This window comes from Sinocyclocheilus rhinocerous, unplaced genomic scaffold (assembly GCF_001515625.1).
Source record: "Sinocyclocheilus rhinocerous isolate Xijiao unplaced genomic scaffold, SAMN03320098_v1.1 scaffold255, whole genome shotgun sequence".
In the NCBI taxonomy this organism is placed as follows: Eukaryota; Metazoa; Chordata; class Actinopteri; order Cypriniformes; family Cyprinidae; genus Sinocyclocheilus; species Sinocyclocheilus rhinocerous.
Window position 1 is genome coordinate 456,288 of NW_015630029.1, and position 24,433 is coordinate 480,720.

General features: G+C 35.2%; 1 protein-coding gene across 2 annotated transcripts; it reads right to left on the minus strand.

The window, feature by feature from the left end:
- Positions 1–2,846: 2,846 nt before the first annotated feature.
- On the minus strand, positions 2,847–22,849 carry LOC107739799 (Wilms tumor protein homolog). Of its 2 annotated transcripts, none has more exons than XM_016552004.1 (9): positions 22,230–22,849; positions 19,941–20,063; positions 18,048–18,150; positions 14,367–14,453; positions 10,164–10,263; positions 8,731–8,878; positions 8,557–8,646; positions 5,914–5,997; positions 2,847–3,780 (listed from the first exon to the last, which is right to left on the minus strand). In XM_016552004.1, the coding sequence occupies exons 1-9, from the start codon at positions 22,624–22,626 to the stop codon at positions 3,659–3,661; spliced, it is 1,254 nt and encodes a 417-aa protein (XP_016407490.1). In that variant the 5' UTR covers positions 22,627–22,849; the 3' UTR covers positions 2,847–3,658. The 2 variants fall into 2 exon arrangements, with proteins under 2 accessions (XP_016407490.1, XP_016407489.1); XM_016552003.1 differs by having other exon boundaries at positions 5,905–5,997.
- Between the last annotated feature and the right edge of the window lie 1,584 nt (positions 22,850–24,433).

Below are 24,433 nucleotides of genomic sequence, written 5' to 3' on the forward strand. Positions count from 1 at the left end.
AAACGTGGCTCATCCTATTAGATTTTAGAGTCAGAACTGTCATTTTACAATGATTCTCATAAATATTTCATGTGCTGTTCATCTATGCAAGAAACTTTACCAGAAAGAGCAAATATAGGCAGAATGACTTAAGAATGAAGAAAGTTCATCCTAAATGACAAACCGTAGTCAGACTTACACACCAGTAAGCCCTCACATCCTCACCGTCGAGCCACATCTAATCCCATAATGGCCACCGACCACCTGATAAACACACACACATGTGAGGCAGAGGGTCAGAGATCCTCCAAGCATTTATCACTCCCGCTCTCTCTTATCTTATCCCGTGAATGATCGCCCAACACAAGGGTCATAAAGGTGTCGTGGGCTCGGTCAGTGTTTATCAGTGAAGAATCAGATGTCTTTTCTCCTAAACTCTTCACTTTTTATAAGCTCGTCTCTTTTTGTAGATGCTTCTCGGGTGGCATTTTGAAGTGGTATTTTAAGTGTTTTGAAACAACTTATGTCATATATATATATATATACACACACACAATATACAATGAATAACTTAAATGTCATACATATTAAATGTCATATATATACAAACACAGAGCTGGGTAGATTACTTACCAATTGTAGTCCATTACTGATTACAGTAACTGTAGTTAGTAACGTAATATAGGTTACTCGTTTTAGGTAATGTATATTCTGATTTTTAGATTACTTTTAGATGACTTTTTAATGTAACTTGTTTTAAACAAGTTTTTTTGCTTTTTTCACCTAAATTCAAAAGTGTGGTTTGCAAATTTATTTGCATGACATTTACCTGGCTATTCTATACTGTGAATATAGTCAAAGCTAAATAGTATGACACATAATATATAATCCATAAAAAGTAACTGTAATCTGATTATGATCTGATTATTATAAAATGTAATATACTCTAATTACAAGTATTTGATTTTTGGAATCTGATTATGTACTAACGACATTTACACACACACATAAATATATATTGTATACGGGGTCTGATTTTTTTACATTTTTTTTTTTAAGTTGTCTATTATGCTCACCAAGGCTGCAGTTTTTTTTATATCAAATACAGTTTTCTTTTTACAATATATTTTAAATTGTAATTTATTCCTGTGATGGCAAAGCTAAAGAAATTTACTTAAGAAGCAAAATGAAAGTCTTGTTTTGTGAGAAATTGATCCAAATTAAGTATCAAAATTAAGTGAGTTTATGATTAAAAAATACCAATCTGTCAAAAAAGTTTTAATATAAAAGGAAAACAAGTTTTCATTGCCATTGACAGATGTTTGTTCTTCTTTAAGCATAAACGCACTTAATTTTGTTACAATTTTTCAGAAAACAATTCAATTTGCATCTAAAGTAAATTTATTGATTTAAGAATGCTTAGATATTTGTTTTGGCAAACAAAACCAAAATCCTGAGGAAGATTTTTTTTTTTTTTCGCAATATTTACTGCCACGACTTTCTGGTCCAGTTTTTTAGGTCTTAATTTGTTGAAAGTTGAATTAAGATATTTTAAAAACCCCATAAACCCTAAATAAATCCAATAATTAAAAATGACACTAAAAGAAACAGTATTTATCAAGAAACAACTGTAACATTTTTCTCCATTTAAAAAAATAATAATAATAAATTGAACATTACAAATGAAATTCGGAGCAGAATTGGAGATATCAAATACAGTTTTCTTTTTACAATATATTTTAAATTGTAATTTATTCCTGTGATGGCAAAGCTAAATTTTTAGCATCATTACTGCAGTCTTCAGTGTCACATGATCCTTCAGAAATCAATTCTAATATGCTGATTTGCTGCTCAAGAAACATTTCAGAAGTTGATATTTTTGTCTAATCCATTATACATTTTTCAGGATTCTTTGATGAATAGAAAGTTCTGAAAAAACTTTTGTAACATTATAAATCTCTTTACTGTTACTTTTGTTCAATTTAATGCATTATTGCTGAATAAAAGTATTAATTCATTTTTCTTTTTTACTGATATGGCATGGTAAAATATATACTTGAAGTCACATGCAGATGCTTGTCCTACTTTTGATCAGTAATGTTAAAATTAATCTGAAATACTATAAAATTAAATTTGGAGCTTTAGACAACATAGGCTAAATCTAAAATATACATTAGAATATTGAACCTAAAGCTTCACTTACATTTGATATTAAATGCAAAGGAGCTTTTGTTTATTTTGGCAAACCACAAAAGGTTGTCTTCTATGGAAAAGGTACTGGATGGATGGATGGAATCACTCTGAGCTTTCCAAGAAGGCTTTTGAATACTCGCTTTGAGAAAGATGGAGCAAAAATTGAAAAAGACTGCCGTGCGTCAACGCACTCTCTATTTTGGAGCTATTCTTCAACCGCTGCATGTCTTCATCAAATGAACGCTCCTTCTGAGAGTTTGACGGGCCTGAGATGCCCCTGAAACTTCAAGACTAAAAACTGGAGTCCAACTTGTATCAGCGTTTGGAAGGATCACAGACAAGAGAGTTCAGTGAGAGTGTGAGTTTCTTTCATCTTGTGGTATCAGTGCCAAAAAACAGGCTGCCGATTAGCCCTTTTTTCTTTTTCGAGTCATCTTAAGAAAAAAAATTGCAGAAGAATTGCAGGCTTTGTCTATCATTCGGACCCATAATACCCTCCTGGCCAACAGCTATCAAACACAAGACTGCTAGTCGTTGGTCATTTCAAGCTGTTGCGGTGCTAAAGTTTCATCCACCTTGCCCCTTTTGAAGATCTATGATTCTTTGGATTGAAGTGGCGAGTAGAAACGCACCCCGAGTCCATTGGAAGTTACACAAACATTACAAATGAAATTCGGAGCAGAATTGGAGCTTCACATTTCATCAAGTTAATGTCGAGAGTTTAATTTTATTTAAAACAATGACTGTCAATAACAGATATATATTTCAAACATACAAATAAAGCTCATTTTAAAAAACAAAAACAAAAAACAAAACATGTCCATCCAAATACGTTTCACATTTCTTTCCGTTACTTATAGTTATAAGAGTCACATTTCCCATGAACAGAATTTTGCCTGTTAGATTTTTATTTTTTGGTGTTGGCTGAGGATTGAAACTAATATTTACAACTTGACCACAACCGCTCAGCCACATAACCAGTGTGACCTACTCATAAATTAACTGGTCAAAGAGAGTGGATTTTTACAAACAGAATGGATGAGCACTTCAGGGGAGAGAGTTTCACAATTCCAGATTCAACATGCCAAGGACGGATGTAGTTTGGATGATTTTACAAGGAAAGAAAAAAATGGTTACTTTTTAATTTACAACAAACTAAATAAATTACTCTAAAAACTACTTCATTAACTGTTAGGTACATAATATTTCACATCCCAAATCTCATTAAAGACATAAGGTTTCCTCACCGGAAACATGCTTTTATGTTGAAGCCACTGTAATGGTGTATTAGGGCCTGTTGTGAGCTGCCTCTAGCGGGCGCTGCACATGCAGATAAAGAGTGTTGTCTTGTCTTGCCAGTTTCCCATATCCAAACCATAACTTGAACTATTATAAAGGAAAACAGACTATTGCTTTTCCTTAAAAAAGCTGCCGTTAATGCTTTGGGATGGGGCCGCACCAGCACCCACTGCCAATGGGACGTGACTCAGATGGCCAGCTGTAGCTTGGTCAGATTCCTCTGGTGCATGTTGTGGTGCCGGACAAGCTCATCAGACCTGGCGAACTTCTTCTGACAGTTTGGCCATCTGCAGTTAAAAGGCTTCTCACCTGAGAGTCAGTGAGAGTGTGAGTTTCTTTCATCTTGTGGTATCAGTGCCAAAAAACAGGCTGCCGATTAGCCCTTTTTTCTTTTTCGAGTCATCTTAAGAAAAAAAATTGCAGAAGAATTGCAGGCTTTGTCTATCATTCGGACCCATAATACCCTCCTGGCCAACAGCTATCAAACACAAGACTGCTAGTCGTTGGTCATTTCAAGCTGTTGCGGTGCTAAAGTTTCATCCGCCTTGCCCCTTTTGAAGATCTATGATTCTTTGGATTGAAGTGGCGAGTAGAAACGCACCCCGAGTCCATTGGAAGTTACACAAAGCAGCCACCTCGCCTTCAAAGGGCACTCGGACCAAATCTAGGACAGAGATTAAGCACTGTCTCTGTGAGATATAACAGCGGGACTTTTCTGCATGAGTAATAGGGTGGAGAAGCTCGCTGATTTACGCCGCACTGGGGGCCAAGCAAATTGTTTAAGATGGAAAAGGCTAGACTCCAGATAAAGATAAAATATCAGCAGATAGCTGTACATTTACATGGGTGTTTTAATGTAGAGCATGTATGTTTGAAGGGAGGCCTCTGCTTGATTTCCAAATGATTTTTTTAGAATCGGAGTGAATTTTAACTGCGAGGGAAAACTGAACCTGTTCTCGTTCATGTGTAGTATTTGAAGAGCTTACATTTCTAAAGAAAAAAAGCTAAATTCAGTTACAATATAAAATGGTCTGCAATAAATAATGCAGATTTATATAATAAATGGGGTTTCTGCAGGTCTTACAAAGGTACATTTAAAACTATATAACACCTTTTTAAGAGCAAGTAAAGAAAATGTAAGGAATAAATTGAATGGAACACAGTTCGTCAATGTCATTTTTAAATGTAAACCAAAAAGAAACAAGTCTTGTCTTGTTTTCCAGTGAAAATGTCTAAAGATTCTTACATCAATATTTGAAGAGTTCATTTGCAAAAACAGATAACTCCAAAAGGCTTCTCACCTGAGAGAGATAAACAGGATATAGACATTAGGATGGAATCGAAGATAAAAGTTGAAGAGCAATAAGGAATATCTACGTTATTAAATTATATTGAGGTCACCTAAGAGCAGTGGTTCTCAACTGGTGGGTCGTAACCCAAAGAATTGAGTTGCAGGTATTTTTTAAAGGCAAAAAAAAGAAATTGAATTAACCACATAATTGTGTGTAGGATAACAAATAATAATAAAAAATAATAATAGCAATAATAACAACAAAATAAATAAAATTTAATTATTTAAATAATTTATCAAATTTTAAAGGGAAAAACATTTTTAAAACTATTTATTTATTTATGTGTTGATGTTTAAGGCTGTGCATTCAATCAGTCTTTATCATAAATTGACTGAAATTCATGTCACTTGGTAAATGCTATTGAAATGAGATGCACAAAAGCATGGAAAAACATTGAAATTCATTCAAATTCAAGACATTTAGAAATCTAATTATGTTAATACTTTAGCATATAATTGTGCATACGCAGTTATTGATCCTAATGAAATTAATTCTTGTTTTTTAGGACATTTTAGTTTACTTTGTATGGTAAGAACTTGTTTAAGTCCTGCTTTTTAACACAATAATACTGTATCTACTATCATTTGACTAAAACAATAAAAACATGCATTATGAATATTTCAGTACTAATAATTATTACTATTGTTATTTATACAAAGCTTGTTTTGTGATCTACTATATTTCTATTTATTTCTTTGTTTTCTTTATCTATTATATTTATAGATTATATTTATTTCAATTGTTTTATGATCTACAGTATATGGTCACACATTTTTCATCTTTGTTTTTTCATTACATTAATTAGGTCACTTTACCTATGAATAGTATAGTTGTGTGTTTTTCTCTAAAAGAAAAATATTTAAAAATGGTGACAGATTAAGTTGAAAATTGTGAATATTAGTAAAAACAATTGTATCTCTCTAGTTAAGAACCACTGTAGTCAAATAATTTTTTCAGTGTGCTCTTTCGAATACAAACTGAAAACATAATGCTAAAGGAAAGTGACCTCTTAAAGTTCAATTATCCATCAAAGAGTGGAAAGAGAGGAGCGAATCATGAAAAAATGAAAAGGTTTACGCACTTGTTTTACCTGTATGTGTCCGGGTGTGGGTCTTAAGGTGGTCTGACCGTGAGAACTTTCTCTGACAGGTTTCGCACTGGAATGGCTTAACGCCTACACACACACAGGAATACACAAGTGTGGTCACACACACACACACACACTAGGAGAGGACGAGTATAAGCTACAGTAGAGGCCATGCCAAAATGTGTCAGAGGGAAAAAAAACACTCTTATATTAAGTATGTGAGACCAACGTCCACAGAGAATCCTAGCAATACATCGGCAAACACTTGCGCTAAATGATTGAGGAAATCATAAAAGTGTTTTCACACACTTGGAACAAGAGTGAAAATGAACATGAACATTTAGACGACTTTAAGTCGACAACTGTAGACTGTTTTATCAAGTTTTTGTTGAAGATGTAAAGAATTAGCATTATTCTACTTGCATAGCAATGTGTCTTTAGCGCCCTTTTAAAAACAAACACTTTAGCATATTTTTTAAAATTAGTACATACTACAAAAATATACTTTAATAATATACATAAGTGCAACCTGAATGTAATGTTTTCGGACACTTAACTTCATATTATTGATTAATTAAATGGAAATGTTTTATATTTTATGTTAAATGCAATTAGTTACTTAAGTGTACTTTTTTGACCCACTTAAGTACTAAGTACTAAAGTATCTTTACATGCAATTTTATAATTGTCATAATTATCTTCTATTGTCTTTGAAATATGATTGAAGTGTGCTGACGAATGTACTGACAAGCATTTATGGTAAACTAAAATACATTTTTGAGTCATTGTTATTGAAACTTCTATGTCATGTACTTAAGTATATTTCTAATGATGTTGCAGTTTAGTACATTAAAATATGTTAGTTTTAAATGTAATATCGAATAACACTCTACAGTTTGAAATTATAATCCAGTACTTTACATGTGCTTTAGTATGTTAGTCAATATAAAATAAATCAATAAAATGTACTTTTAAGTAAAACTTTTAATTTGACACTAGTTAGTTATTAGTATTACAAAATGAGCTTTGTAAAAGTGCACTTAAAGGGTTAGTTCACCCAAAAATGAAAATTACCCCACAGGAACCAGTTGAGTCCTCTGCTCAATGTGAATTTGCTGCAGCCTGGAATTGAACTGCTGGTTTCATCTGGCCAGAGGAGAACTGGCCCCCCGACTGAGCCTGGTTTCTCCCAAGGTTTTTTTCTCCATTCTGTCACCGATGGAGTTTTGGTTCCTTGCCGCTGTCGCCTCTGGCTTGCTTAGTTGGGGACACTTAATTTCCAGCGATATCGTCGACTTGATTGCACAGATACTATTTAAACTGAACTGAGCTGGATGATGACATCACTGAATTCAATGATGAACTGCCTTTAACTGAAAATTGAGTGTTTACCATTGTCATTTTGCATTAATGACACACTATTTTCCTAATTAATGCTGTACAAGTTGCTTTGACACAATCTGTATTGTTAAAAGCGCTATATAAATAAAGGTAAAAAAAAATTATAATAATTTGGCTACTCACCCTCAAGGTTTCTTCTTTCAGATGAATACAAAAAAAATGTTAAATTAAAAAAGTTATATTAAAAAATCTACTGGCTCTTCAAAGCTTTATAATGGCAGTGAATGGGGGTTCAAGATTTTGAAGCCCAAAAAAGTGCATCCATCCATCTTAAAAAGTACTCCACATGGCTCCGGAGGCTTAATAAAGGCCTTCTAAAGTGAACTGATGCGTATGTGTAAAAAAAATATCCATATTTAAAACTTTATAAACCGTAATCTCTGGCTTCAACTAACTGTTGTGCGCATGTTAACGAGAGAGTGGCATCCAGCGGAGGATGTAGGAACGTGGTGATGAACGTGGAAGCACAGTGGAGAGAGCAAAACACCGGTCATAAATTAGAAGTACAAAACGAGGATTTGTAAAGAAAAATGTCAGAGGATTTCGATATAAACCAAGAGGAGACAAAACTTGGTTCTCAAGAGACTAGCATATTCTCACCGGAGCTTATGCTACGCCTACGTCTTATGTCATCCACTGGAACGCCATTCTCTCATGAAGGTGTGTACGATATTTTTAATATGGATGTTTTTCTTACACAAATGCATCGATTCACTTCAGAAGGTGCTGTGTGGAGCAGTTTTTATGATGGATGGGTGCATTTTTTGGGCTTCAAAATCTCGACCCCCATTCACTGCCATTATAAAGCTTGGAAGAGCCAAGACATTTTTTTATATAAATCTGATTATATTGGTCTGAAAGAAGAAAAACATATACACCTAGGATGACTTGTGGGTGAGTAAATCATTGGGTAATTTTTATTTTTGGATGAACTATCCCTTTAAGCATGCTCGGAAAGTGTACTCTCTCTTTAAGTACACTTAAATGACATTTTATTTAGCTAATATTATCTTTTCTGCAAGTACAGTATTTAAAAAATATACTTTTGAAATTTGAAGTACACTATAAGTACACATTTAATGCAATATTAAGAAAACTACTTTTTCACAAGGGGGCCTAGATCTGAAAATCTCCCTCACCAAATTGTTTAGTGAGGTGTCCCATCACCACCAGTTTAATATGCTAGCAAGGAAGTACTACAGGAAAACAGGAGGAGAAGAAAATATAAAGGACAGAGGCGCAAACCTGTGTGTCTTCTCTGGTGTCTTTTTAGCTGGTCTGATCTGGAGAACCTGCGACCACAGTCTGTGAAGTCACACTGATAGGGTTTCTCCCCTATGAGTTTAATACAACCAAACATGTTAAAGTTAATCTTGTCTAAAGCTAATGGTATCTATTCATATTTGTGGGTTGTCTTACCTGTATGTTTACGGCTGTGCATCTGTAAGTGAGATAGTTTAAAGTATCTTTTGTTGCAGCCCGGGTAGGCGCACATAAACGGCCTTTTTTCGTTGGTTTCGGATGAACGCACAATGGCGGGTGTAATGCCCGGTACTCTCCGCACATCCTGTGAGAAAGTCAAAAACATTCAATTCATGCTACAACAAACGCTGCGCAGCGAACAAGACATCCAAACCCAGCGCCCATGTGGAAAACTGCTAATGATTAGCATGTCCAATCGGTTCATTACTGCAGAATTAGCTGTGAAATGATCATTCGGATTTCCCCATGCTACTGATATGAGCTCTAACTGTGAACGGTTAGTCACGGACGTTAGACAGACCCTATTTCGCTGCTTCACTCCCCCCGTTCCTCCCGTTTCCCTCATTTGCACACTGCTAAAACCCATCTGCTCTTAATTAACTAGCGCTTAGCATAATGGCGTTTCCGTACGCTGGCACGGTAATGAAAGAGTGTTAAGTGTTATTGATAAGTAAATTATTGAAACTGTTCTACGGCTGTAGTGCCAGACTTATATATTGACCCCACGGGGATGATAACACAGCAGGCCAGGCAGTACAGCTCAGTGCCTAGCATGCTACGCTTGATTTGTTTGTGACAGTTAAGTTCAGATTAGCTGTATGTAACCATAAATTTTAACTAATGTTTTGTATGCATTTTCGTACATATAATATCTATTGTTCTAGCTATCAGACTGTCTGTCCGTTTGCTGTTTTTCTACCTGACATTCTATCTATCTATCTATCTATCTATCTACACTGCAAGTTGACAAGTCATTCTAAGTTGCCCTTCATGCATTTATACAATGAAGAGGGAAGAATAAACAGAGAAGTGAAGAACGGCATCCCATTTTAAGCAAGAGCAGCTCTGGAGTATCTCTTCTTTTACAGCTTTAAGGCCGCTGACAGACATTAATTAAGAGCTAATGATTTATATGCATGAGCAGCAGGCAACTGGAAACTGCAGCTTTACGGCTAATGGACTTTTTAAGTGATTCCTCTTCGCTTTTCATCCTGAAATGCCTTTCAAATCTCTCAACTATTCTGGCAGGGGCCTGCTTCCTCTCGCATAGCGTTCTCATCGCGTCAGATGGTTTTCTTCAGCACCTTCTTTTTTAATTACATTTGTCTTTTTTTTATTAGTTATTTAAGGCACTGTGTCACACTTCTAAATCTCGGGTTTTTCATTTCTTTTTGGATTATACATCATTTTAGCAAGTTGTATAATCAACCTTTTGATTAAGGGTTGTGTGTGAGGTGTTTGTCAGTGTCAGTGTGTCTTTGTACGCCGTGGCCTGACCTTGGCCCGATGTGAGTACATCCCAAGAGCACAAAGAATCTTAGTGTGTCCTGAGAGTGAACTCAAATGAGCTGTGAGCAAGAGATACTGACCTGAAGGCCTCTGAAGACGCCATGGGTGTGGATGCGGTACTGCCTGCTGCAGCTGTAGACCATGGGTGTGCTGGGGTCACTCTCATAGCCTCCTGCATGGCTGTTTGTGATTAAACAGGAGAATATTTTGTTAATGTGATCAGATGGAATAAAGTAAGCTTATTCAAAAAAAAAAGGAAAAAAGGAAATGCAATTAATTTTTCTAGCTATAAGTATAAATCTTGTGATTTTTTTTTTTTTTTTGAGTTTTGTGCTTAAAACAAGAAAAACATTGCCAGTGTGGTAAAAAAGTCACTTCTGTTTAAAAGGGCTCAATAATTTTTTTTTCCCAGCAAGGATGCATTAAATTCAAAATTTACAGTAAATACATTTATAATGTTACCAAATATTTCTTTTCATCAGAGAATAATGAAAAATAATGCATCGTGTTTCCACAAAAATATTAAGCAACACAACCATTTTCAACATTGATAAGAATAAGAAATGTTTCTTGAGCAGCAAATCAGCATATTAGTATGATTTCTGAAGGATCATGTGACACTGGTGATTGGAGTAATGATGCTGAAAATAAATTACATTTTTAAAATATATTAAAATAGACAAGTCATTTTAAACTGTAATAATATTTCACAATATGACTGTTTTTACAGTATTTTTCATCAAATAAATGCGGCCTTGGAGAGCATAAGAGACGTATTTCAAAAGCATTTAAAAGCAACCCCAACATTTTAACATACTGTAGTGCATATTAAAAACAAGTCATTGTATCAGATATTTTTACTCAAAAATAAAAACAAATACTGATTAACAAAATGATTAGCTTTTTCATAATGTTAAAAATTTTCAAATTTAATATATATTTAATGAACAAACTTTTAGTTTTAAACTGATATGGTACTATAACTAGAATAAAACTTGTAAAACATCAACAATTGCTCCACGCAACTGTTCACAAAATGTAATTCTACTTCATAACTTTCTCATTTATGCGCGACAGCAGATACAGTCCTTCCTTAATCTTTCCATGCATTATTTCACAAAGTTTGGATGACATACAGAGGGCATTGCTAGCCATAAAATACACAGAGTCATGTCTTTGTAACTCATCTTGACATTGGGGCAAATTGCTCCCTGTGTCAAAGAGCAATATTTTTGCCTTAAACATTTGAGGTAGGGCCAGTCAGAGAGATGAATGGGGAATGTATGGTCTTGCTCACTGTTGAGCTTGTGCCTGAACCTCAGCGGTATGGCTTTTTACGTCACGCTGTAAATACACATTTCTCAGGACAATTCTACACCATGTTTCTCCGCTTTGGAGAAAAGACCACACATTATGGAAACTGTTTTTAGTTACTAAGCAGATCTTTCCCAAAATTTCACGAATTTAGGTTCATGAGGTATAAAGTTCTCTTTGTCTGACCAGCCAGACAGAAAAGACAGTCCAAAACAGCATCCTGCAGTAAATCTTCTCACAGTTCATTCATTCACCCAAGCCGAACCACCTTGGGCTTGCGACAAGCATGGGATTTGGAGGTATGTGAAGAGCTAAGCTAGTTGGCCGTGTATAGGAATGATTAAGTTTGTCTTGAGGAGCCACAGCAACGCTTCCATGGCAGCCCCCTTGAGATCGATCAGTGTGTCTGATTTTTCCTCAACTGAAACCAGCCCCATCCCTCTCATTTATCAGCATATGAATCATTCCGTCACCCAGGGCTCCTCAGACTCTTTCAGGGAGGCTGGGGAGAGGTCACAGCCTCCTCCCCGCCTGGCCGAACGTGACTGCGGATTCTCGCTCGGGTCCCAGGGGGAGTAGAGGCTGTCCCATTGTGCACTGATGCACTTCCACCTCCCCCCTGCGCGGCTCCCTTCCTCCCGGCGGGCCGGCGCTCGGCCTGGTCAAGGCTGAGGTGCCACTGGCAGAAATATATGGCAGGATATCGTTCTCTAGCCAGACAAAACAGAGGCTTATTCTGCATGTGCACACTTAACTCTCTGGCACAAACAGAAAGATGAAGAAAGTTGTGGAGAATAGATTTTTAGATCATGTGAAACTGGCCCAATTGAGTTTTTCAATATTAAATATGCAGACACGACTATAAGAACATCTAAAGGTTGATTTTGTCGAAAAGTGCACAACCGCAACCGGATCTTGTGAGAAAACTAGAATTTTTTTGTATATTTATTTTTTTAAGATTTATTTTTTGCCATTTTTGCCTTTATTATGATGCGGGCGGGAGAGAGAGAGAGGAGGCAGGACCGGGAAAGGTCTTCAAGCCAGGATTCGAACTCTGGACGCTCGTAGCACAACGGCGCTGCATGTTGGCACACTGCCCACATGCTACCTGCGCCGACGAAAACTAGTATTTTATAGGTTGGTTATCTAGTATGAATTAGTACAATGTGTGTCGCATGAAAACAAACAATTTTTAGAAAAAAGTACACACAAAGCTCCACCGCTAACCGAATCATATGATTGTTGATTCAGAAGTAATTCGTTCAATTGGACTGCACTAGCTGCGCTGTATGTTTCTGATTCGCTAAAAGGTAATGGCTCATAAGAGTCATTTGTTTGGGAATCAGACAACAGTGTTTGCGCTATATCTTTTTGATTCGCTATCGGGAATCAGAGTAAACTGGTTGCGCTGTAATACACTACAAAGAACTGACTCCCATTCACAAGAGGCAATTTTTGAGAATCGGACTATACTGATGAGGTATTTGTTTCACTAAAATGAAGCAGTTTATTAGAGTACCTGTAATCTATAATCAGTAACTGTGATTACATTGATAAAGCTGTCTGTTTAGCACTGTTTATTCAGTTGAAGAAGTAACGCAGAAAACTCATTTACATTTAAGTACGGTATTCTGCAAGAATGGTGAACATCACTCAGTTCTGCTATTTTAAAAAATGGAACCAGTTCTTAAAAAGAAAGAACCACTTCTTAATTCTGACACCTATTGTTTGATCCAACCAATAACAGAAGTTTTGGATGAGCGTTAAAGAAACCTGTCAGTATTTTTGCAATTCCTATTGGTAGCGCTAGAGGCGCAAAAATTCCACATTTCACCTTAAAATAAATGTTTAAAGGCCTGTTCACACCAAGAACGATAACTATAAAGATAACTATATTAGCATCCAGACAAGTGGACGATATTGTCTATTTATTCTAAGCGCATGCTCATCTGCCACTTTAAATTCTCGAGCTCGTTATAGCAGGATTGATTCTGATTGGGTGTCAATGTTTTTATCGTTCATCAGTTTTGAAAGTGATTCCAACGATATCATTTCTCTGTGCCATTATCATTATCAGTGTTGGGGAAAGTTACTTTTAAAAGTAATGCATTACAATATTGCGTTACTCCCTAAAAAAGTAACCATTTAACATATTTAATTATTTAAATAGGTTTGCGTCATATTCTGAGTTTGCATTTCACTGTTTTAATTCATTTTTATGAATACTAAATCTGTTTTTTGTGAGTGGGATGAATTAATGCAGATTCACATTTAGTCTAGAACTACAGTAACATCATGTTCACACAAGTAACAAACAAGTAACAAGTAACACACAAGTAAATTAAAGTAATGCGTTACTTTACTAGTTACTTGAAAAAAGTAATCTGATTACGTAACTCGCCTTACTTGTAATACGTTACCTCCAACACTGATCATTATAGCTGTGGTGTGGACTCTGCTATTCTTTAATATTGAGAACGATTTTTAGAACTACTGTATATATGTTTATCGTTATCTTTAAAGTTATCGTCCTTGGTGTGAACAGGTCTTAATACTAAAATAATATATATATATATTTTTTTTATTCATTTTATTTTGTCATTCAACTTGCAACTAAAGTGTAATTTTTTAAAATCTCTCTCCCTTTCTCTCTTTCTTTTCTTTTTTTTATCTGGCTAGTATTGTACTATTTGCGATGAATTTGGTTGTCAAAAACATCCATGGCAATGTACCATATAAGAAACAGAACCCAAACCATAGTGGTTTGCATACATAATCCAACTTGAATTCAGACTTTATTATCAGGCCCTCACAATAATTTAAATTCCCGTTTTATTTTCCAAGCATTAGTACCAGCTTAAATGAAGCATATTATAATTCCTTCTCTTCTCTTAGCTGAAACAAATGTGTGCTTATTCAAATCACAGAAGAATTTCCTTACATGACAGCAGCGGGTCACGTCGACCTACCTCTTTATAGTGGATGCCAGAGGGTTGACGGGATTCCACGCCATGCATTCCAACTGTGACGCTGCCATTTGATATAAATTATCGCTGCTAGGATTGAAAACAACAGAAATACGATTTAAGAAAATATACATATACAGTATTTTCCTTTACTATAAGCACTCTTAATCTAAAAAAAACAGCAACCACTGTTGGATGTAAAGAATGTGTGAATGAAAAATAGCCCTTTTGACAAAGGCATCCTGGGTAACAGTGAATGAATGTGTCATATGTGCAAAAAAAAAGGAGGTTACCCACACCAGGGGTGATCAGTTAATCAGGTCATCCCTCTGACCAAAAACCTGCCATACGTTATTAAAAGCCTGGCTGTAGGATCATTAGTTACCCTGCCAGGTGCTCACCCAAACACATAGTTTGGATTTATCTGCAGCAACTCTTGACATCATAGTGTTTCATCATAGACAGGCAACAGTATACGGCGGTATGAACTGGTACCTGGTACTGCGCTTGCTTCACTGACGAAGAAACATAACAGTATTTCAGCATCAACAGAGTTTGTTTTGAGAAAATACTGGCTGAAGAAACTTATTTGACACGTTTGTGTTACATATGTTTCAGGACTATTTCTATAATGATAACTTAGTTTAGTTGTGTTGGACAATATTTTCATACTATTAATGGTGTATTTCAGCACATGTCAATCAATAGTATTTGTGACTATATATTTTTTTTTTTGTGGTAAAATAGATTTTTTTTGCATTACATTTATCAAAAGTGACAGTAAAGACATTTATAATGTTACAAAATATTTCTGTTTCAAATAAATGTTGTTCTTGAACAGAATCTTAAACTCTTTTAAACATTAATAATAATAATAATAATAATACAATTTTCTTAAGCAGCAAATCAGCACATTCGAATGATTTCTGAAGGATCATGTGACACTGAAGACTGGAGTAATGATGCTGAAAATTGAGCTTTTCATTACAGGAATAAATTACATTTTATCCTATATTAAAATAGAAAACAGTTATTCCAAATTATAATAATATTTCACAATATTACTGTTTTTACTGTATCTTAAATCAAATAAATGCAAACTGGGTAAGCATTTTTAATGCACTAAAAAAAGTCCCTGCAGAAAATATACTAAACACAAGTTTTTATCAACTGTATTTATGGCATAATGTTGGTTACCACAAAAATACATTTTAAATTCTTTTTCTTGCATTAACATGATTTTATTGTGCAAAAATGGCTCACTTTACTGTGCTTACTTTGTATTATCTTTACTGTGTAAAGTTATATCCAATTTTACTATTCATGGCCATAACTATATAACGCCTAAACCATAAAACCTTCAAATGACTGTAAAAATGATTATTTATACAGCTCTGCATTTCAGATAATACACTGGTTTTAACAGAAGAATTAATGTCAGTGCTTTTATAAAAAAGAACCTGGTATATTTCTTTAAATGGAGCAAAACATAATGAAGCCAAACCATAAATGTAAAAAAGTTCACTGTTTTAAAAGTACAGCCACAGGTTAGAAAGCAATTTTTTAAGCTATATTCAATTTTACAATCCATTGGCATGACAATGTAATGCTTAAATCCATAAAACTAATATAATATACTAATATAATATTAATATGATTTAAGTATGCATCATGCAAAAATTGCTTACTAATCTTTTCTTTGTAAAGTTCTATCCAATTTTATGATTCATTGCCTTACAATTAAACCTTAAACCTTAAAAAGACAGTACAAATTGATTTACACAGCTTTGCAGCTCAAATAATACACGGAAGAATTAATGTCAGTGCTTATATAAAATGAACCTTGAATTCATGGAAAAAATGTCATAGTTTGTTCAAAGATATAATATATGGTCTGGTAAGCTCCCCCGTTCAGCTTTGCTCTGTGAACATGGTCTGGATCTTTGTTTTTCATTTTTGACGCACCAGACGCAGATGCAGGAAGCCTGTAGATTGTGAACAGTTTACATTTTCGTACACTGCATCTGCTTTTGAGATTAGCAACAACCTAATTTTGCTTTGAAAATATGGACATGTTTTTATTCCAGCCACCTTGTGCTACCTAAAAACCGCTTTAACCGGAGGCCTGTGTAAATACAGGGCTGTAGGTACCAGGCGTTTGATCTGAAAAGCAGCACCGCGTTCTGATTTGAGGATTCACAGCCGCCTTGCTGCGGCTCGATAGGACACTGTTTATTACAGCGCCGAGAAGCTGCCGTTCGACCTGAGTCAAAGTCCTCTTATCATCCCAATTCTGTTATTTGGAATCTTTATGTTCCCTCTGTGCTGGAAAAACAACATGGCGAAAGCATCCGAGGAATGTGAGATCATTTCGGGGCTGTAGTACTCGCACTGTTAGCCCAAGTTGCGAAGGGAATTCCACCGAGAACAGTTAAGCACTTATCAGAATGAAAGAATTCAGAGCTGGTCTGAAAGTGCAAACGGGTGGTGGATTAAACCGTTTATCTTGGCGTAGTACACAATGCTGTTCAGCACTTGACCTTTATTAAGCACGTTTGACAGAACCCAGCTTGATTTGGCAGTATGCTGTTAAATGAAATTATACCAATTTGCATTTGACACACTTGTTATTTGATATTGATGAAATCTGGAAAAATTTCTGTTTGTTTATATAGTGGCATAAGAGATTACATTACTGTTTAGAATTTTGGGGTCAGTAGAATTGGTGGTTTTTTTTTTTGGGAAACAGATTCAAAAAGGACACATTAAATTTATCAAAAGTGACCGTAAATACATTTATAACGTTACAAAAGATTTCTATTTCAAATAAATGCTGTTCTTTTGAACTTTTCTTCATTATCGCTATTCATCAAAGAATCTTGAAAAAATTTTTTCAACATTAATAATAATGCAAGTTTCTTATTCTTAACCAGCAAATCTGAAGGATCATGTGACACTGAAGACTGGAGTAATCATGCTGAAAATTCAGCTTTGCATCACAGGAATAAATTATATTTTAAAATATATTCAAATAGAAAAGAGTTATTCTAAATTATAATAATATTTCACAGTATTGCTGTTTTTACTGTGTCTTTGGTCAAATAAATGCAGCCTTGATAAGCACATCTTTAAAAAAACATTAAAAAATTTTACTTTAAACTTTTAAATGGTAGTGTATATTTTTAATGCTTTTTTTTTTTTTTTTTAAGTACCCGAACTTTATTCGAACATCCTGTGCCTCCTTTTCCTCCTCTTGTTACCTAACTTCCGCACTTCCTCTACGTGCTCAGTGGCAGCGTGACTTTTTGGAGCCGCCATAATAGCAGATTTCGACGTGTCTCTGATTGTTGCACAGGCCTGGTTATTGAACAGAACTGGATTTGAACTTCCTGCACCCCGTGTGTCCTGACAACTATCAGTTGTGCTGTCTGTAGCCTGTCTGGACGATTTTTTTTTAAAGAATTCAGAGGCTATGTGCATGACTTTCTCATTTCATAACTCATTCCTTCATATCTTTTTGGATACATATTACATTTTGTGAAGTCTGTTTTTCGGTTAAGGAAGCATTTAAGAAACTTCTGAAGCGGCAATGATCTACATGTCTTGTATAGAGAGAGAGTGAGAGAGGAACATGTTTCAGAAGGCCTTGAGATGTTACTTGTGATGATAGGACTGGAGCTGTACCTGTTGTATGGGTTCCTCAGGAGCAGAGCCTGACTTCCTGTACAGCTGTCAGAGGGAGTGTGGCAGCCGTATACCGGAGGAGGAACAGGATACTGCTGGTCACCTGAAATGCAACAGAAATATAAATGAAAAGCCTTTGATTGCATTTATTTCTGGCATTGATTTGATTTCTAAGATCTCATACCCGGGCATCTACATTATCTTTGTAGTGGACAAAAATTATATTTAGAATTAATATATTAACAATATATACATTGTTTATATTATTATTATTATTAACAATATTGATGTATTTTTAAATGAATATATTTATATTAATAATATATATTTTTTAAATACTTAATGCTATTTGTTGTTATTATTATTATTATTATTTACCAATTAGTAACAAATTAATTATAATTAATAATATTATTAGTAATATTATAATTATTATTAAACACAAACAACTCAAAGATTATATAAATATTGTAAAAAAAATAATTGTAAGTTTAAAAATTCGAAAATAAATATTAGTATACTGTATATTTTCATATTTATCTTGTGTATTATTTAATGGTCTTTTGGGGTTTTATATGTATCTTATTGTCATGGTTTTAAATTTATCTGAGTATTAATATGAACATATAAATATTGTAAAAATAATTATAAAATGTTAAAAACACAAAAAATTTTATTTTTGTTAACTTTTCTGTTTTGTTTAATGGCCTTTTTTGATGTAATACTTTTCCTATTTTCTTGTCATGGTGTTAAATTTACTTTAGTATTAATATAAACATTATACAAATATTGTAAAAAAAAATATATTCTAAAATATTAAATTATAAATGTTAAAAATATTTAAAATATTAAAAAATAAATATTTACTTTTAATACTTATCTTTGTGCCTTCTTTAATGGTTTATATATATATATATATATGTATATGTATGTATATAATATGTTGTCAAAGTTTTGTTCTAAGTTGTGCAGAACTTTGTTTTAAATAAATTCATTATTTTAAATAAACATGACTTGATTTAGTACCTATGCAAAAGGTAAATAAGAAAATGTTTTGAAGATAACAAATATCAAATAACAAATTATCCTTAATAACAAGAAATGTTCTAATATTTCACCTCTATCACTCTTTGGTTAACCACATTGTGTGATTGTGTTTTAATAAATTTTGTTTTTAATAATTCTCCGCAGAGTTTAATTAACGGGAATGAACATTTGTGCACTCTGTTTGTCTTGAGTCCCTGACGGAAAATATCCATGCCTGGATGCTCAGAGTATCATAACTTTGCTGTTCCAGCGAAACGCATGATCGAGCATGTGTGGCGTAGTCCGTCTTACAAAGAGAATATGAGCGTGAGGGAGGGTTATGGAGACGCAGCCGAGTACACTTAGCAGTTATGAAAACAACAGGCTGACTTTCTTTGAAGCCATAAAGCACGCAGACCTCTCGCTCTCCATTTCAAAGTGCAAATGAGGAATCGCTGCTTTGGCTCATCCGGCCCCCGTATTGTGAATGCGTCCCATGGTAGTTCTAAACATTCCGAAAGGCATCTCGCATTGCCACAAGCGCGGAGACCTCAGGCAGAATTTACTGCGGCACAGTGAACACCAAATCATCCGGTTAGCTGTTTGCTGATGTTTAACATTATGACATGCGTAAGAGCAGAGAGGACTATGGGGAGAAAAAAAGTTTAGGCTGATTTACTGTTCAGCAATGGGACGTTTTGTGCAACTTGCCCCCTGAATGACATTACAGAGATCTCTCTGTAAGTGCAAAGAGCAAGGGCCAGATCTCAAACACGCAGAAAGTGTTTGCAGATTAGAATCTCCTCCAATATGTGCGTTTGTACAAACACTATAAAATGTAATTTAGTGCATGGTGTGTGTGTTTACCCATGTTGCTTTGCTGCGTGATGGGGTCCTCAAGTTTGAAGGAGTGGTTGGGAAACTGCGAGGTGTGGTGGGAAGGTGTGTGTCCGTAGTTTGTGGCTCCATCAAAAGAAACTGTGCCGTAACCTGTCCGTTCCCCAACGGGGGTGAGCTGACAAGCTGTGCGAGGAAAACAAACGCTGGCAGGACGGTGTAGGCGAGAGCCGACACCAGGTTTAGGGGGTGAATCATGCCTCGGCGTAACCCCAGGTCAGACGTAACATCGTAAATCACGGTCTCCCACCACCATCTTCATTAATTACAAGCCAACCACTTTCACCTCAGACAGAGAAAAACTCATTAAAGATGACCATTTCTCTTCCACCCTACCAGGTCTCAGCAAGAGTTTGAACCTGGGAGTCAGTGAAGGGCTGGAAGTGTGGCCTGATATTGCCAAGAGTGGCAGTACCCACAATTAATTGTAACTTTAGATTTCCAAAATGCAGTTTAGAACTAAACGAGTATCAGATGTCTTCGGGAGTGATGGTGTTTTTTACATCTGGGTTAACTCAACCACTGAAGATATTATTTATTATTATTTATTATCTTATTTTATTAGTATTAACAGAGGAGGGCTAAAAGTTACAAAATATTAATTTGAAGAAAAAAAACCCAAAACATTTTATTATACCCAAAAAAAATAAATTCATACCAAATAGCAAGTATTGGAGTAGCAATGCGGATTAAAATTGTTAGAATGACTGCAAAATATGTACTAATGTTTTTAAGTTGTTCATTTATGAATAAAAGTAGCAAATTTACCCATGTATCTAAAATCATAAAATGCATAGAAAATATCAAATATGAATTTTATTTAACTAATAATGCAGGTGTCCAAACAACGTATCGTCAGAAAGAATTTTCTCGTTGTGTGTCTCTATTATCTGTGCTTATTTATAGTATCTTATCCAGTCAAATATAATTTCAAAACATATTTTGGAAAACTTAAATACAGTCTCCAACAATATGATTACTGAATGACGACATGCATTCAAATAGGCATTTAGTCACAGTTACGTAAAATAAAAAATAAGTAGAATAATATTAGCAGTTTTTCATCTTTATTTTAAAAGATGCAGTCTGTCATCATGAAAAGGAAAAAATATATATTTTTCTTGGCTGACTGCAAAATCTTCATCATCTCATAAGTTGAAAACCCCAAGTTTCTTGCACTGACACAGTAATGAGTCACATGCATTAAACGTCTGTGTGATGAGGTGTTTGCAGCATATCTGTAAAATAACTGGGAACTGTTTTGCCAAATACAGGAGCACTGAGATACGTAATTACTGAAGGCAGACAAATATGTGTGAGCTGATGGCCCTGATGATGGATAAATCACAGACATACATTTACTCATTTACTTAAACAAGTTCATACAAGCAAACTACACAATAAAACTCAAATATTAGAAGATGACAAACTGTATTCTTTTTAACTGTCAATAAATTGTCTTAAATGAGGGTTTAAAATAGTGACTACCCGCCGAAAATCTTATTTGCTAATACAAATGTATTTAAAATTTTTTTTAAATAATTGTATAAATGTGTAATTAATTAATTTAATTAATTACAAATCATTCTAATAATATTTATAATTAATAATTAAAAATGAACTAAAAATTAAATTAAAAGTTTTTGCGTAATCAATATTTCTGAAGACTGTTGTCCTACTTGGACATTTCATCTCATTTATAAACAGTGCCTTTTAGGCCAATAGCTGAGTCATTTAAATGGTCCAGTTTCAACATGTTATGACATTTAAAGTGATCACAGCTAAAAAATAAAGAGCAGAAATCTCTGGATTTTACTTTCATTTTTTGAAAGAAGTGCAACATAAAAGCTGAAGCTTTATTAAGCTTGAATTAAATGTATTAAACAGATGAAATCTAAACGGAATGACTGAACTAAAATTGAAAAGCGGTAAATTTATAGGCCCCATACACTCTAAAAAATAAATGTCTCAAGTGGAGGTTTTTGCCGAGATGGGTTCCACAAAGAACCTTTCAATGAACAGTTCTTAAAAGAACAGTTTTTCTTAGTGTGATTAATATTTGAATAATCTTTTTCCACTATTAAGAGCCTTTTGTGGAATGGAAAGTGTACCATTAAAATGTGATGCTTTTTGCCCTTAATAAATATGTTAAAATGTATACTTATTGATAAACAATGGCTTATCTTATTCAAACATTTCAAAGCAATGTCACAAAGAAGCAAGAACAGAATAACAGCGACATTTAAAGCAGTTTCTCACCCTGATTCCTGGAGCTGGGCTGGCTGTCCATGCAGTTGGAGAGGTAAGGGCCATTGCTGAACATCCTGGGCTGACTGGGTGGAGGCTGGCTGGGTGTAGGGGCCCCGAAGGCTCCGTACCTGCAGGCCCCAGTGCCAGTGAACTGTCCGGAGAAGTGCACGGTGAAGGCGCTCAGCCCGCAGTGAGGGTCTTCATGGGGGTCGGCCGTGCCCCAGCTGGGCTCCTGCTTGATGAAGGAGTGCTGGCCCAGCGAGCTGTAGGGAGCGCCGGTGTGAAAGTCCAGCATCGGTGCCCACTGTGGGGTGCTGCTCACGGGCAGGGTGCAGTTACCGTTCCCCCCGGGCAGCGGGGGCACGGGAGGGAGAAGAGTGTTGAGGTCACGTACATCAGAACCCATTTTTGACTACTTACAAAACACGTTTGAGTTCGGTGCTAAAATCCCAAAGTCAAGGTGTCATCGCTGAGTCAAGTTGGGTCACAGCCAGAAAAAAGTGTAACGCTTTTCGTTTTCAATCGGAATAGCCCATGTCACAATGGGAGAAAGCAAACGGGGGCTCGGTCGGGACGTCCAAGCAGGGGCGAGTTCTCGCAGTGAGGAGAGAAGAAGAGATGTTCCTCCTTTCTTGCGTGTCTGTTTTCTTTGGAGGCCCAGGAGCTCACCCTCTGAGGAGTCAGGAGGAGGAGGAGCCACGGGGCTAGTGAGGAAAGATGAGCCTAACACTTCATTCATTTACTTCTCCCTGTACAATACTCCTTCCTCCCTGTATACTCATACAGCATGCTGGGAGTCTCAATAAACTGTGTGTGTTTGTGGGAGTCGGGCGGATGGATAACAATGATTCAGAGACTGGCTTTTTATGAGCTTTGAAACACATTTTAGCAGACACTGTAAACGTGTTAATAAATGTACTTCCGACTTCGGCTGCGCGTGTACAGTACTATGCAGATTTGAGGGAATGTCTGAGGTGGCTATTTAAGAGGCGGAAATAAATGTAAATTCCGTTTTGAATTGGAATTTTAAAATGTAATTGGTTTGTGAAAGGACAGACGTTTAGTTTCATGTATCGTTCTAACCCTATGCTTCGGTTATGTAGTCTTTAATTTTGTTTCAAGACTTTATTTTGAGGTGCGTGACCTTACAGCGTCGTAATGACCTCGCGCAAGCTCGCACTTTATCATTAACATCCATCAAACGTAATGTTTTTTTTTTCTCTCGTTCAGACGGCATAATATGCATTAAACAAATGCGGCTGCCCTTATAATTTAGGGCGTTTCATTAAAATGTTTTAGAGCATTATGGCCGTTAGAAATTCTTGCATTGAAGGCAAAATTATTAAGATTATTTTTTAAGTGGATTGTTGTAACAAAATCTTTAAGAGAACTGAAAATGTTCATTATTAAACTGTGTTATTGTTTATCACGTTTTTTAATTTATGGCAGATCGAAAAACCTTAAAATAGATCACTGACTCCGCGACTTCTTTTTAAAACTTTTAAACGAGGGTAATATAATAGCAATATAATAATAATAATAAATGCCCAATCAATTACTGGTAGCCTATTTAATGTTTTAAAAATACCCAAGCGGCCGTGTCAGCCCTTTTTTTTCCCCCTCCCATAATTTATCGACAATATTAGCCTATGCACCGTCTCTTGACTTCTTCCTGACGTTTTAAAATGAACTTAATGTAATGAAAAGACAAACAGAAAATAGTCCCACGATATAGACTAAAGATAGTCTTATTTATTCTTTCAAATTATTATTTTTTTACAATTATTATTTCGTAGTTGTTTTTATTTTAACGTATTCCTTGATTTATTCATTAAGCTCTATTATTCATAATGTTTCTCACTGCCTAATATTTATGAGCCGAAAGCTCCGCATAATTAAATGAAATAGGCTTGCTTACTGATGATTCAACTCACTGCTAGTCAGAAAAATAAGGTTAACCTTGAGGATCCACAACAACTGTGTTTAAGTGCAGGGCGATTTTTGTTTAAATTAAAAAAAGTTTCTTATCTCATTATCGAGCGAGAAACTTATCTGCAGGTGCTCACGTTCACTTGAACTTTTGAACTGTCAAGTAATTTAACAGTCAAATACAAACGTACTGAGTAACGTTTGTTTTATTACAAAAAAAGTTAAGTTAGAATATCACATTTTAAATGTAATCCGTCGGTCGCTATGCAAAGCAATGAAACGCG

Coding starts and splice junctions, on each gene's coding strand:
- LOC107739799 (XM_016552003.1), bottom strand. CDS start 22,626: ATGGGTTCTGATGTACGTGACCTCAACACTCTTCTCCCTCCCGTGCCC. Junction 18,151..19,940: donor CACGCAGCAAAGCAACATGG/GTAAACACACAC, acceptor GTTGCATTTCAG/GTGACCAGCAGTATCCTGTT. Junction 5,998..8,556: donor ACACCAGAGAAGACACACAG/GTTTGCGCCTCT, acceptor GTGTGTGTGTAG/GCGTTAAGCCATTCCAGTGC.